At 26.2% G+C, this 16,382-nt stretch overlaps 1 protein-coding gene and 1 long non-coding RNA gene across 4 annotated transcripts; one reads left to right on the forward strand and one right to left on the reverse strand.

The window, feature by feature from the left end:
• Positions 1 to 4,578: 4,578 nt before the first annotated feature.
• LOC132927329 (uncharacterized) lies at positions 4,579 to 14,225 on the reverse strand. Its single transcript, XM_060991848.1, has 14 exons — positions 14,012 to 14,225; positions 12,751 to 12,802; positions 12,544 to 12,647; positions 11,537 to 11,728; positions 10,565 to 10,714; positions 10,311 to 10,505; positions 9,987 to 10,215; positions 9,638 to 9,914; positions 8,773 to 8,966; positions 7,247 to 7,354; positions 7,047 to 7,179; positions 5,770 to 6,000; positions 5,530 to 5,694; positions 4,579 to 5,450 (listed from the first exon to the last, which is right to left on the reverse strand). The coding sequence occupies exons 1-14, from the start codon at positions 14,017 to 14,019 to the stop codon at positions 5,305 to 5,307; spliced, it is 2,184 nt and encodes a 727-aa protein (XP_060847831.1). The 5' UTR covers positions 14,020 to 14,225; the 3' UTR covers positions 4,579 to 5,304.
• A 49-nt stretch (positions 14,226 to 14,274) lies between these two features.
• On the forward strand, positions 14,275 to 15,969 carry LOC132927330 (uncharacterized). Of its 3 annotated transcripts, none has more exons than XR_009661695.1 (3): positions 14,275 to 14,395; positions 15,534 to 15,640; positions 15,729 to 15,969. It is a non-coding gene; the product is annotated as an uncharacterized LOC132927330 (long non-coding RNA). The 3 variants fall into 3 exon arrangements; XR_009661697.1 differs by lacking the exon at positions 14,275 to 14,395 and adding an exon at positions 14,416 to 14,721; XR_009661696.1 differs by lacking the exon at positions 14,275 to 14,395 and adding an exon at positions 14,416 to 14,638.
• The last annotated feature ends 413 nt before the right edge of the window (positions 15,970 to 16,382 follow it).

Raw genomic sequence — 16,382 nt, forward strand, 5'->3', positions numbered from 1 at the left:
ATTATACATTTTTTTATTTATAAAATTTTGTTTTTCTTATCAAAATGCTTATATTATTTGAGTATTAGAGCTAATTTTATTATCAAGTAAAGTTTAATGGACTTATTTTCAGAAAAATGGATTAATTTGATTAAAAAACTAAGATTAATTTACATTTTATTTTATATTATTTTATTAATTGATGTAGTATAATATAATATATTTACATTTTATTAAATTTATTAGAAAGTAAAGTGTAATGCACTTATTTTGGGAAAAACGGATACATTTGGATATTTTGTCCTAGAGGCTAGATTCCTCGATTACCTACCAGTTGTCCAGTTGTGTTCTATGTGATCAAATGCCATAATTAAATCGTTTTGTGACACAAATACACAATATTGAATATATTGGTTTGAATAGGAACTGAACAAGAATACCTACACGTTACACGATAATTTATTGTATTATACACTATATATATGGTGACCAGACGTACTCTTTTTCGTAGGACAGTACTCTTTTTTGACGTGTGTCCTAATGTCCTTAACAATAGTGTTAAGTACATGCTATTGTACTCATTTTTAAAAATTATTATTGGCTAATAAGTTTTATATGTATAATTTAATATGTATTTTTACTGTTTTTATAATTTGATTATTAATTTATATTTTAGGGTTCGACCTAAAGCATTCTTATGATGTACTAAATCGTGTATATTTAAATTTTACACTTGGTATTTTTACCTTTAAAAAATAATTTATACTTTGGTTTAAGTTTACTTAAAATTCTTCAATATCAAAGTATTTTCATCATAAAGACACACACTAAATGAGTTGACATTATAATTTCAAATAATTGGTTTTTAATGTTTTTATAATTGATAATAATAATAAAATAGAGTAATCAGATGAAAAAAAAAAACAATTTTTCTAGAAGGACCTATGGATATATGTGTAAAACGAGTACATTCTACTAGTATACGCATTGAACAATTACGACAGAGATGGAGCTAAGTTTTAAAATGTACTTTATTTAAAACACCTGTCACCTATCCCTCCTCGAAAAATGGTATAAGGAATAATGTGGTGTGAAAATAAACGAATCCAAATCTATACAATGTACCTTCACTCTTAGGAAGGGAATATGCCCACCTATTACTCTAAAGAGCAATTCTTGCCAACCGCGCAGAGCACTCGCTATCTAGGCATAATTATTGATCAACGCCTCACATGGTCTCCTCATCTTCGCAGCAAACTTCTATCCTTAAACAATCGATTTCGTCTTCTCCGCTCTCTCCTAACCTCCAACCACATAAAACTACCAATCAAGCTTCTAATATATAAACTTTATCTTAAACCAATGTGGACGTACGGAATCCAATTATGGGGCCCTGCAAAAATTTCAAACACTAACCGTATTCAACGCTTCCAATCCTAAACGCTCCGAGCTATAACTAAAGCACCTTTTTACGTGTCCAACAGGGCCGGGCCAATCATTAGCGGCGCTTCTGGCGAAATAAAAATTTGCGCCCCACAAAATAAAAAAATAAATGTTAACTTATTTATCTATTAGCATAATCAATACTTACTGTAAAGCTTAAATTTTTTTATTTTAATAGTTGAAATAACAAAACCTTAATAATATTTCAAATTCAAATAAAGATAATAATAACAAATTTTGGTTCGCGCAACAATACAATGCGAGTTGTGAACTCAATAACTTTACTAAATTATAATTTATAATATGTATGCAACAATAAGTATATTCAATTTTAAATCACACCATCGTCTTAAGCACAGAAATATACTTCGGATTATGAAAAAAAAATTCTTAAATACAATTTTAAGTTATTAATATCATTGTGTAAATCAAACTACTTTTACGCGTAAAACATAGGCGACTGCTCGGTCGTAGGCTCTACGACGTCACGCGGTTATCCATCTACTCTCATTATTTTGTTAAATAATCATTTTTTTAACTTCGGATTTTAACCAAAACATTTTTCATTGTGTTAACTACAATAATACACCAATAAACTTAAAATAAAAAAAAAAAATTAGTGTTTTGATGTTCTTTAATCCAAAAGTACGCAAATTTGTGCATAAATTAAAATAAAATAATAAAATACAACGGGAAAAATGACACAATATTAATGCTAATAATTTTTCATAATCGTTAAATTTTAAATAAATTCTATTAGAATATTTACCTAATTACCTTATTCTATTTCAGGCTTCACTGTTTCAGAGCGTAGTAGATTAGGTAGGTATAGCTCCGTAATGCGCGTTGTCATTCAATCGAATGTCGATTGTAAAATAACCGAATAATTGTTATTGTAATATAATAATACAATTGTGTGTGTGTATATTATATAGCTTAATTTAATACTTTAATATAATCTTTGAAAATATTATTTTGGTCGATTTAAAACTGATAACTATTTTATATACATATATCATAGTTGTTCTATTTTTATAATTGTCGGCCATGGGAAACATATTTTTTACATTATTATAAATACAATATAATATTCCTTTTACGATACCATTCAATAACAGCCATCGTCGATCGTCGTATATGAAAATTTATTTCTGTAGTAAATTTGTTACTTAATTATAAAAATTGTAAAAAGTGTTAAATATATAACACAATTAATGAATTAACTCAGTATTAATCAACTCGCATCTAATAACAGATATTAATATATTAAAATATTTCGGCTTAGATTTTCAAATTCAAATTTTATGATATCAAATTTTTCGCCCCCATTCCTACTCGATATTTTGCGCCCCTGGCAGACGCCCACCATGCCAGGCCCTGGACTGTCCAACCAAACCTTACATAACGATCTTGCCATCTCACCCGTCTGCGATGTAGCTAGAACTTTTTATAGACGATTTAACTTATCTGCTAAAAACCATGATAATCCCCTAATCAAAGGACTTGCGTGTTGCGTCGGCAAACATACCTGACAATCCTAGGAAAAGACTAAAAAGGCGGTGGTGTCGGGACCTATTAATTTAGTTAATTGCCTAATTTTATTTAAATTTTATTGTTAACTTATAGAAATGTATATAAATAGCTGACTAAGTGTCTTCACTAGAAGGCTTCTTAAATCTGTCCTTTCTTCAAGCCACTTTTTATTCAATTATCTATTTTACTTATTGTTAAATTTTATGTAACAGATTGTAAATTAAAAATTAAAAATTAAAAAAAAAAAAAAAAACTTTTTTTAAAATTTTTATATCTGGTCACCATAACTATACAGTATTAGTGTTAAATAAGTTTGGAAACGGTCATTAGACCGATTGGGACTGATAAACGCATAGACATATAAATTAATTTATAATATGTCTATGGATAAACGATAATTTATTAAAATTATATTATCACGAAGTTATTAGGTATATTTTACATTATAAATCCTAGATCATAATGATTATATTATACCATTAACTTATTTAAGTTCATGACTTTTTTGTTCACTAATTTAACAAGGTATTTCCTATTTTAATTTATAATCCGCAGCTTCCAATTCATAGTATCGTCTATCTTAATTCGTGATTTTTATACAAATAATTTGTAATTTGTAATTAATAAATTATACATTATGATCGTGAAGACGTGAACCACTAATATTACCTATCGATTATATATTTATATCGTTAATAATCCAAATGATAAACATGCGACGAGTAACCTCACGCATGCTCAGATCTAAGACCTAATAAAGAGACTCGTCGCTGATATCGACAACAACTTTTTGTATGGATACAAGATACAAATATGCAATACGCCGTGGCTCTATCCTCTATGGCTCTATCCATAGTTCATTAGTATATTATTATGATCTAAGTTATAAATGCACAGCAGCGTTATCTGTAATTGCTTTGTATAGGCATTAAAATATGCATAATAAGAATTTTCAAATTTATTGAACACCAAGAATTGGTATAAATATATCCCTACTTTAAGTTTAAGGTCTATACTCTATCCAATTGTATTGATTGTGTATATTGTATTTTATATTCGATATGGAGTATTTATATCAAACATACCATTCCGACTTACATAAAATATATTATATACTCAATAATGGATCGATACATATCAATATTTAATACAGTAATTTTTTAGTTGAAAATCATAATTTCTCCTAGTTACACGGAGTCAAGTTTGGAATTTGGAATGGAATCTTAAATTATCATGATACAAACCTCGACCTTCAAGAAGCTTTTTATTTTTTAAGATCATTTTATTCTTCTGTTGATAAATAAAATGATTTCTTAATAGAATAATTTATAGAATCATTATCGTGTGAGATATCTTTATTGTAAAGTTTTTAGATGTTGACAAATTCATAATTATGAGCAAGTAATCTGCAATGCGATAAATTCTAAAGAATCTAAAGTGTATATCAACTATATCAAGCCCGGATTATGAAGGGAAGGTCCAGTAGAGAATGACTTTAAATTTGAGATTATTTAGCTTTTTATTTTGCACTATGTATTTTTTAATATTTTAATTATTACTATGTCTAATGTTTGTATTCCTTATTGTGAATAAAAATATTTATTTTAAAATCAAATTTAAGTATTGAAAATAAAACACTTGATACATCTTTATTTATTTTTTGGGATTTAATATAATTAACAGTCTATTAAGAAATGTATGCAATAATATGATACAAACAATTATTCATCAAAAACTAAGAAAAAAGTTAAAATTAAATACTTCTATGAGATATTAATGTTTTATGAAAATAAAATATCATATACCTATTAACAAGATTATAAATTATTGTAGTTATGTATTTTGTTATAAAATCTTCTAATTTATACAATTTGAATGGATCTGAAATCGAAATTTTTGTATGTTACGGAGTATAATAACTACGCTCAGCCTGTCCCATTTGTTACAATAATGCATGTAATCTTACTGACGATTAAAAAAAAATTAAGGATTTAATCAAATATAAAATGCTTGAGGCTTGCCTACCCTAATGAATATAAAATAAAAATATTAATTTTACAACTAACATATTATTATGCCCAGTTAAATATTTAATATATTTGATTTGAGAGTTAGATTTGAACTGCTTACTAATGCATTCAACTTATACTAAAAATGATCAATCCAAAAATTAGGAAAAAAAATGAATTTATATAACAATGTACAATTAAAAATTGTTACTAAAAAGTAAATATTAAATGTAGCTTATAATAGATACAAATTCTTTTGATTATATATGTTGTTCATATAATTTTTTGATTATCTTAAATTAAGATATTAAAACTATTCTTATAACTAATGTCTAAAAAGTTATTGAAGAATCTCTTCAAAGAATGGACAGTTGATTAAGTAATGATTTTTACCACCTAAACTTTTCAAAACAGTTACTTCGCAATCGGTATTTTCATATTTTTGCAATATTTCTATATTTTTTTCATTTATCTGAATGGAAGAATCTAAAAAAACCAACATAATACTGTATAATCAAACCTATGACATTTATATAATTTTAAATATGAATAATTCAGAATTTACCTAAAATGCACAGAGAAACATGAGTTGGATGAAAAAGTAATTCTAATGGGAGTTTTTTTAAATTTCTAGTATTCAAATATGCGATGTTTCCCAAATCTATAGAATGTACTTTTACCAATGAACCCGGTTTCATTTGATCACATATTACTCTGTACCACATACCATCTAAAAGATAAAATAATATATGCATATTATCAAATTAATATATAAACAGCGAGTAGACTAAAGTGTAATAAATACCTGGAAATTGACCTAGGCATACTTCATCAATATGTGGTAAATAAGGATTTAAATTCAGACCACTATACTCTTTAATCATGTCAGATAAAATTGAAAAAGACTTTCCAAACAATTTGTCTCTCATATAAAATACTCCATCATGATATACAACAAACTTCATGATCACCACGGATTTCTCAACTAATTCATTCCTTAATAAATCCATGTATTTAGAATAGCTTCCATCACTACCTATATTTTAAATATTATGAAAAAAAAAATTAAAACTAAAAATAATATTTTTTAATTAGAATAATTGTATAAGTTTTGTAATATTGTAATTTAATATCTAATATAATGTTAAACTACTGTTTAAAAATTATAAGAGTTTTTTTACAGCTAATAAAAGAAAATGTTGGTACTTTTTTACATTATTAAAATCCCAATTATACTGATCATAATTACAGATAAAAAGATAATAAATTAGATGTACATAAAATATTTGATAAGGTTATATTAACACTTTGAACACATCGAATGATGAAAATCACACCGATTACTTAAAAAAGTATTGTATACAAATAAAAATCATAAAATGGTATATGCAAATAGAATCCTTACCAATTTCAAAATAATTTATGCCTAATAAAGGTTAATATTCTTTTAAGGAATTAATAATAAATATAATTGATTTGAGTAAAAAAGGTTAAAACTAGAAAATTACAATTTGACATAGTTAAAGTTTAGCTACTACATGATTTAAAATTGTTTTCTTTTGAAACCTATGTAAAATTGATAGTTTTTTTTATACAATGCATCAATACTATTTTCAAAATTGTAATTCTAGAATTATAGCTATTTGAAGTTTCCTAATTAAAATATAATTTATATGATTTACTTACTAAGTATTCAACAAAAAGTTTTAAGAATTATACATGTAGGGATGGGGAACGACTTGTTAACTACTACAAGACATGTTCATACTACAAGATATGACTACTTCTTATAATTTAACTAGCAAGGTTACACCCATTAGGTTTCCCATCTACGATAGCCAAACTATAATTGTTCATTAATTTTTATAAAACAATTTCCATGAAAAAGCATAGTGTGCTCACTAAACAATTAATAAAAATTATTATTTTGAAACCATAATGAACTGAATAAAAACTTTCTTATACTAAATGAATCCAAAATTAAAAATACCAACTAGGATCTTATAAATTATATTAAATACATTATTTTATACTTTATACTATGTTAAAAATAACAATTAACATATAAAATTGTATACATACTATCTGTATTAGCATCATCTTTCAGCCACAATGGTTCAACTAAATTATATAATATAGAATTCATATTTTCTTTTACGGGTATAATAGTTAAATCTACATGTTTCCATCCTTCTGCTTTTGATTCATCAAAATGCTAATACAATTATATTTCTGTAATTAAAATTACTGTTCATTTTTCTTAATTTGAAGTGTCAACTTACCACAGAAAGGCGAACACCAATAACATGTTTGACTAAAAATGCAGCATCAAACTGGATAGGATATGGTAAAGCATTTTTCAGTCCTACTTTTAAAAAACTTACAGGTATCTATAACAAACATAAATTACTTAAAAATAATCACACATAATGTAATTGGTGTTACACAATTTTCGTAGCACACATTTAAATATAATATATATGTTACTGTGAATGTCAGCAATTGATGAGTGCTGACAATAGCCTAGTGAATGTCAACATACGCCTACTAAATTGGTGAATGTTGAAAAATTAAAATAACAGACATTTACTAGTGGATGTTGACATTTACATTAGGATTTTGGTCATTGTTAACATACACAACACGGTTTTGGTCAATGTTGACATAGGATACAGACAATAATATAAAATAGAAATGATATGTTTAGTTGTAAATATTAACAATTACTTTTATTAATTATGATTATTTTGCCATACAAAAATTATTATTTTAAAAAAACGGCAAAAATTGTTCTATTTATTGCAACATGACAAACTATCATGACACATTTTGAACTGCATAAAATGCCAACATTTATAGAACCACACTTTTTTGTGGTGTACTTTGTCTTACAACTACATCGTGTAAAGGTACTACCTACTAAAATATTAGATGATATCAGATTAAATAATATCGGCATTACCAACATTCATCAATATCGTTATATAAATTCAACATTCGCTAGTAAATGTTTACAAGCAGTATATTAAGTTTAATCAGTATGCCAACATTCACCAACGACTTTGGTGTATGACGACATTAACCGGCGACTGCCAGCACTCACCGATTGCGGACATTCGCAGTAACATTATATAATATTTAGCCTTATTAAAATACTTTATCAAACAAAAATATTCAAATTTTAAACTTGTGTCCATTGACACAGTGACAAATATTGTTATTTTACCATTTTCGTCAGAGACAATAGTTCACAATAATATTAAGATAAAAAAACAAATGAAGTAAACATTTTTTAATTATGTCTGCTATCATTCAGAATAAAAAAAAAATACATTAATTTATCATTCATCAAAGAAAAAATCCATTTTAATTTTTAAATTTATATTTCATTTTGAATTGATTTTATTTAATTTATGTGTTAAGGGGATTGGTTTCCCCTTTAAGATCAACTTTCCCACATTTTTGATTTTATCCTCCCAAAATCCGAAAAACGTTATATTAAAAAAGAGTAATTAAAAAATTGACATATTTCAATTTTACGAGTAGTAAAAATCAAAAAATCAAAAATGTGGGAAAGTCAATCTCAAGAAGACTCGATGACGAATTCAAATCTGTATTCAGAATTCTTATAGCTTCATTAAATCAATCGGTACGTTGGAAATAGAACACATCTATAATCCTATGTTACGTGTGTGTTAAACAAAGACAAAAAATCATCGCTTCCAATCCCCCTTAACTGTTTAAATAATCACCAAGGTATATAATATATAATATATATGTACATGAATATGAGTGCCAAAATACGTACACTTTTATGTTCAAACTGTAGTTCTATCATTTCAGACAACTTGATACTTTCTTTTATGGGATTATCCATATGCTTCACAGAATAAATGTTGTCTCTGAACAATTTATGAACTCTACCTCTGACATAATTATTGGTTATAGGAGATTTAAATCCTACGATTTCGCCATAAACTGGTTCTCTATTTAAAGCTTGAGCTAAAAAAAAAAAAATGTATTTTTAAATATTTTAACATAAAAAGATAATATACTTTACAAACTGTAAATTTTAATTTGGTAATAATGCAAAAATAACAGGTTATTTCATGCAGTGGTTTAATGATAATTAAGAGATAATAGCCTCTGAGCATGGTTTAGGGACGGTGGTAGGTAAGTTATGATCAACGTATAATAATTTAATATTAGCTATGTTAGCTAGTTAGAACTGTGAAAGTAAATGCCTTTATTAGGTTTTCGGTAGAGTGGAATATTAGACAATAACTTTTGTCACACCACTGATTCCAGACTGATGCATACAATGAGATTTTATTAAATTTACTTTACTTTTCTTTAAAAAGGCTTTTAAATTGATATAAAATATCTGTTAGTGACAATTGTATCAAATAAAAATAGCACAAAAAAATAAAATACATTTAAAATTTTAAAAATAGTAGAGTAACATTTTTTCTAAAATAACAAAATGATAAAATAATAATTTTGTTGTGGCGTATAAAAATATTAAAGTAAATATTTACTTGATTAGTGAATACTTAAGATAAAGTGTAGCATATTTTCAAAATATTTAAAATGAATTCTCCATGTACCATATTGGTTAATATGTCATTGGATTATTAAATACATATAGAATCAAATATAAAAATAATAATTACAATTTTTATAGCAATAAGCTGCCAAATTGTTCCAGGATGAAAAAAGAAATTCAAAATGGTGCTTTTCTTTTGATCTAATAAATGCTGAGTTCATATAATTTAATTTTAGCAATTCTACTGAGCTATTGTTCTTAAAATCAATATATGGAACACCCGATTCTTCTATAGTAGGCTGCCATTTTTTCAATTGGGCTTTAATTTCTTTATTTTCATCAAATATAATCAACACGATTCTTGTTGGGCAAACACTGCCCACTTTAAAAATATAAGATGTTTTCTAAAACATAAAAAAGAAATAAGAAATCAAGAAGTTTCTGAGGATTAGAACTAGGAATAATTTTGATCTTACTTTTAACTGTGGAACATAGTCACCTTTGGTATGCACTTTAAATGAATAGGCTGGTACCTGATTATATTTTTCAGGTACTTCTCTAATTTTTATTGTATTGATTACTCTACCATAATCGCTCAAAGCAACATTAACACTGTTTCCAGCTACCAAAGTCACATATCCACGACCATACAAATTAGTTACATTATCAAATGCACCCACTAACATTCCATACTTCAGATTGTTTCTAAATTGTTTATTTCATAACATTAACAAATAATTATTAAATTAATATTATAATAATATTAACTATTTGCAAGTTACAACAAATTGATCACTTACATATTTAGAAGATCAGAACTTTCAATATCATTGCTAATAATCTTTAATTTGTCTTGTACATTTTCACCGTCATTAAAAATCGTGGTCAAAGCAGTAAACATGCTTGGACTTAACTTTTTTACAATTTTAATTTCACCGCCCGTACAATTTTCAAAACGATTATAGAAATCAAGATTATTAATTTCAAATTCAGGCCTGCAATTTAATCATTAATATTTTGTAAAAATGTATTAATTTCAATATATTATAAATACTTTTCTATTTTTTCCCATTTTGTATTAAGAGGCTTTCCAAAAAGATCATCATTTCCTAGATTATAAGGTATTTTTTTATTTGCTTTAAATTCTTTGCATTCCTCAACTAAACTTTTTACCGAAACATTAGGACCGATATAAAATAAATCCCTGGAAATAATACAAACAATAATATTAATCTATAATAGGAAAGACTACATTATTTATTATTTGTTAAAATAAAATAAGTGTATGAAAATAAATCTAAGAAATATATTTTGTGGATTTTAAATACATGATTAACAGCATAAATTGTCTCTAAAATTTTCAATTTCAAAGTAATAGACAGTTAATTCAACAATTATTTATTTTCATACCATGATTAACTAACTAAGTATGTCAGCAGCAACTTTACCAATGCTAGTATTAATACACGCAGCCAGATTATTCTAATAGAATGTGACGTCAGCCGCCAAAGATTTTATTTTTGGCCGGATTGTGGGAGTGTGGAATATACTGAATACTGATAACAAATCCTAGGCGGATGACATAGCACGATGCGTATCATTTGATTGCTGGCATACCTAGTTAGTTAATCATGTTTCATACTAAATATTCTATTATCATCTTGAAAAAAGTCTTATTGTTTTGAAGCCGAGTTCCTTAGACTTAATAGACAAATATTTTTAGAATACTTTCATCACTCATAGATATTTGCCATGCCCAAGGATTGACAACTTCTATAGTTATAAGTCAATGGTGAATTTTCCAGAAGCAGCAAATATACTTAAATATACTTGTCAGTTGTTATAAATATTGTTATACACTCGTCTATTAATTATTAGTGTACTAAAAAAATACACAATTTGTGGAAACTTGGCTTAAGGAAGTGTTCATCATTAAAACATTAAAAAATAAATTAATAAAAAATCACAAATAACTAATAAATGATATTTTTATAACAAAAAAACTAATTTATTATTAAAAACTAACCTAGCTAACGATTCATCTTTTGCGTCTTCATTAATAATTGTTTTTGTATTTTCATCAGATTCACATTTCTCTTCATCTTTATCATTTTCATTCCCAATGTTAACATTTATCATTTTTTGTGTTCGATTGGAGAGATCCACTGATATGAAAGATGGAAAATATGATTTTTCATTTAACACTTTATATGCAGAACTATAAAAATAATAGTTGGTTATTAAAATAATTAATTTTGCAAACTCCATTTAGTTAAAAAATAAATTAGTTATGTTATATTAGTTTATATAATTGATAATAAGAATAATTTACATACTGTGTCTAAGTACAATTTTGCAACTAAATATGGTTCTTAACTATAATAAAGTATAAAGCAAAACTACTTTTCATAGTTCTCATTTTGTAAAAATCGAGCCTAGTAAAATTTTACCAAGAAAGTGTCGATTTAATATTTATTTTAATAAATAGTTTTATATAAAGTATCTTTAATACTAGAAGTATTAGAAAAAGACTATAACAGACATTAGGTTAATATTTCTATAGCAATATATGTTTGAGTAGTCATATGAAATGCCCTTGTTAAATTGTATTAAATAATAAATAAAATGTTTTTAACACGTTAACTGCTATGTGTCCGCATCACACTATAAGGTTTAACGAAACGCCACACATATTTTTTCATACTATTCCTAGTTTGCTATACTATTATATTTAAAAAAATAAAAATAAATATGTTTATTACATCAAATGAATCATAAATATTCTCACAATGCCACTGGGCTTTTTTTTAGAACTTTTTTTATTACTGTAATACCACAGAAAAATAAATAATTTAAAACCATATTTATTTACAATAACCGGTGATCATGTTACATAGTAGCAATGATCAACTATGGACGCCAGCCAGCAGTTATAAAAACATAAAATTTGAGAAATATAGATGACCGTCGACAGTTACATGGCAATAATATATTTAAAAAAATGTTTCTTTTATAAAGAGTAAAATTACTAACTCATTATCCTCAAACTGAATAAATGCTTGATTTTCATATTTTGTTTTATAAAGAGTAAAATTTTTAACTGTACCATATTTTTGACATAAATTAATAAAACCTTCCTGCAATCATAAATAAAAGTAAATCAATTGTTTACATAATAATTACTTTAAGTTTGAATTAAAATAAATTTTTAAATTATAATAGTTATAATTATTAACCAACCTTCAGTAATTCCTTTGACGAATCAACCATACATATCTCATAAGCACAATCCCTGAAAAAAAAACCAAAAAACTTTTTAAATTATAAGAACCTAATCATAAATACTCAATGTGCTTATAAATATTTAGCATTAAGAAAACATATCTGCATGTGCTGTCTCATTATAAAATATTATAACTTTAAAATTATAATATCAATAAAAACATATGACATGTCCTAGATAATATTCTTACCTTTAAGTTTGATACTAAGTCAGTTGACTCCAATATAAAGCTTATAATATACAATATGTTCTGCTGAATGTAAATTTGCTATGATATACTTTAGTAAGATAGAGACAACACATACGGTATACATCTTCTTGATTAAAATTTAAGTCACATTTTAATGTGAAATAAAAATATTCATACTTTTTTTTTTTTGCTTTTACTAGTAACAGTTTGTTACCATAAATATTATTTATACTATGTACATCAAATGACAATGTCTATATGTTTATTACTCGTAGAAACAAAAACTATTTAACTGATTTTGACGTAAGATTCAGAGATTGTTCTTAAAAATATCAATAGGAAGTTATAATATTTGAAAATATATATAATTATATATTTATTACATGCAAATTGCCTATAAATTTGTTCACAAAGTGAAGTATTTCAATTGCCCATGAACTGAGGTATACCTACATAGCGCCATATTTTATATTTATTCATTCTATTCTGGGCTATACAACTAGTTATAAAATAATTATCAGAATTTAGTTTATAGTATAGCACTTTCCGTGAGCATATACTTATACTAGGTTATTTAATCTACAAGCAAATATAATGGAAAAAATGTGCAGTAATTTTAAATGAAACAAAATTGTTAAAGCCCTAACTGTTTTTTTGTGTACTAATACAAACTTTAAAATTAAATTATATGTTTGATATAAGTAGATATTATAGTTTTAATGTAGTAAATTATTATATGCAATCATTAGATAGTAGTTATAATAAAACATTATAGATGTTTAGCTTGTGTGTAGTTAGTTATTGTAAACAAATATTGACCTTAATATCGACTTAATTATTATGCATTAAGCATTTAAGCCATACATATTTTATATTTTATCAGCAAATTAGGTTTGTTTATTTACAGATTGAATGTATGATACAAAATACAACTACCTACCTATAGCTATAAGTATAACTTTATAGCTGTAAGTATATTTAATAACATATATTATGATAGAAATAACAAAAATCAGATTCCGACTCACTCGTCCATTTTTGATCAAGGCGTGCGATTGTATTAATGTTTAATTTATTCTGTTCCACGCCGCCAGCTATTGACGTTGAAATTTTAAATCTAAATAACTCATATATTTAAACAAACATCTCAGTAGTTTATTGTGACCGCCGACCGGTGAAGTACTGTAGCTCATAAGTCACAATTCGACAATACCACATGGAGTTCGGCACAGAATAACTGATAAGTGATAAGATAATATACCTGTAGTCGTCGTCACGGTTGTAGATAGTAAACAACAACCATGGTCCACATCAAAAAATCAGGTGGCTGATCGTTATTCGTTATGCTCTAAGCTCCGTCGACTCGTCGTGTTCAATAACAATTCAATTTGCCGTACTTACTACTTTTTCATGTATGTAAACCACAGCTATAGATACTATATCTATATCTATAGGCCTATAGCCGTGATGTAAACCGACAATATTCAATTGGATATATGTCGATGTATTAGTGTGTTACTGTAACAGTGTAACCGTAATGTCCGCAATGACTAATGAATAATCTGAAATTGACGATTGTCTTAAAAAAAACGTTTGTAATTAAACAATAGCGTCAGTATGCAGTAGGTATGCGCCGCAGTCCTTCAATCAGTGAGGTACAACTGTTTAGTGTTTTCTCCGTGGGTAAGGTACGGAGTACGCGGTTGCCGGTGGCGCTAACCAGCATGATTTTCATAACGTGAGCAATAGTTCCTCCATAGATGGGCGAATAGGCAAAACCGGGCATTTCCCGGTAGGCCCTCCTTCGTATTTCGGTAATGGGGCCCTATTAGACTTTTTTTTCATGTGGGGGTCCCTTTTTAAAATTTCTCGGTAGGCCAAAAATGGCCTATCCGCCCATGCCTACAGTCCTTCCTCGACAATTAAATTTTAATACAAGTGCACATTGGAACAATCATAAATTCATAACACTTGTTAGTTGTTGACAGTGAGAATAATGGTTATGTATCTATATTATTATTTAATATATTTATAAACATTATTGGTTAGCTTTATTTTAAATTAATTATAATATATTATTATTATACATAAATATATTGGTCATTAGTTAGGTGGTACAGACTGATTTAGGTGACTCGGGAAACTGTTTTGCGAAATGTAGAAAAATTCAAAAATATAACAACAACTGACCATAATAACATCAGGGCCGCTAGTATAAGTAAAAAATAATTAAGCACCTCAGATTAGAATATTATTAATAAACATTACAACTTACTAATAATTGAACTATTAAAAAGAGTATAATATGTAATACAAAAATATTAAAACTTTTTTTTTCAATCAAAAATAATTAAGCCACTTACCCACTTTAAATTCAAAATATTTTTTTGATAGTTTATAGTAAACTTTATACTAAAATACTTTAAATGTTCAAATATAGTTCAATAAAAATATATCTATAGCTACAACAAGAATAGAAATTTAATTAATAACATTTATCATTTATACTTGGAATTCTTGTTGTTATTGAATAATTTTTATTTGTTTTAGCCCTTCACAAGGATTAATATAATCATAATGATGCATCACATCAACTACAGAGTGCTTTTTACCTTACAAAATTCAAGAACATTGATCGGCGTCCTTAAAAGTTAAAGGTATTTTGTTTAAACGCAATCAAAATAGTTAAACATTTGATAATTTTGCTTACACCTAAAATATATTATGTTTGTTCATATTTTGCAGCCTTCGATAAGTATATGAATGTCATTTTGGCCGATTGAGAAGAATATCGAAAACTTGGCAGCCGTGGGTACGTTGAACAAAAGCGTATACTTGGTAATTTGGTTTCATTATTTTACGGGGGCAAAATGTTGTATCATATTTATATATTAACTGTGTTATTGTAATTATTCAATAACAGTGCAATGAAACTCTTATTATAACCATTTCAGTTTTTTTTAAAAAAATGTTTTCAAAGAATTTATATTTTATGCGCTTTTTAATATTATTCTAAAGACTGTAGATATAAGATGAGATTATTGAAAAGAAAAATATAAATAATGATGACTAAAAACAAATTATTTATTCTACATTATTTTAATTTTAAATTGTTAAATATTTAACTAAAAAAAATAGTAATTAAAAATATATTTTACCAAGAGCCAAAAAGTAAAATGTAACGAGTTACAATACAAAAACAAAAGTAAGATACATACTAATTCATTTCTGTGTTGAATCAATGTTTTGATGGGAAAGTTCTAAATAAATTATCATTTTCTGTTTGAAATGATGCTTTTAAGACTTTTTGTTGTAGTAGCTTAAGCAAAAATAGAAAAAATAAAATATTTATTTATTAATACCATCAAGAGGCAAGATACAGTGATGTTTAATATTTAT

Source organism: Rhopalosiphum padi, chromosome 3, assembly GCF_020882245.1.
Source record: "Rhopalosiphum padi isolate XX-2018 chromosome 3, ASM2088224v1, whole genome shotgun sequence".
Taxonomy (NCBI): Eukaryota; Metazoa; Arthropoda; class Insecta; order Hemiptera; family Aphididae; genus Rhopalosiphum; species Rhopalosiphum padi.

Bases quoted from the DNA above. Each gene is read 5' to 3' on its own strand.
- LOC132927329 (XM_060991848.1), bottom strand. The intron at 10,715-11,536 runs GTTAGTTTTTAA...TATTATTTCCAG, and splicing joins AAAGATGAATCGTTAGCTAG to GGATTTATTTTATATCGGTC. The intron at 5,451-5,529 runs GTAAATTCTGAA...TGGTTTTTTTAG, and splicing joins TGTTTCTCTGTGCATTTTAG to ATTCTTCCATTCAGATAAAT.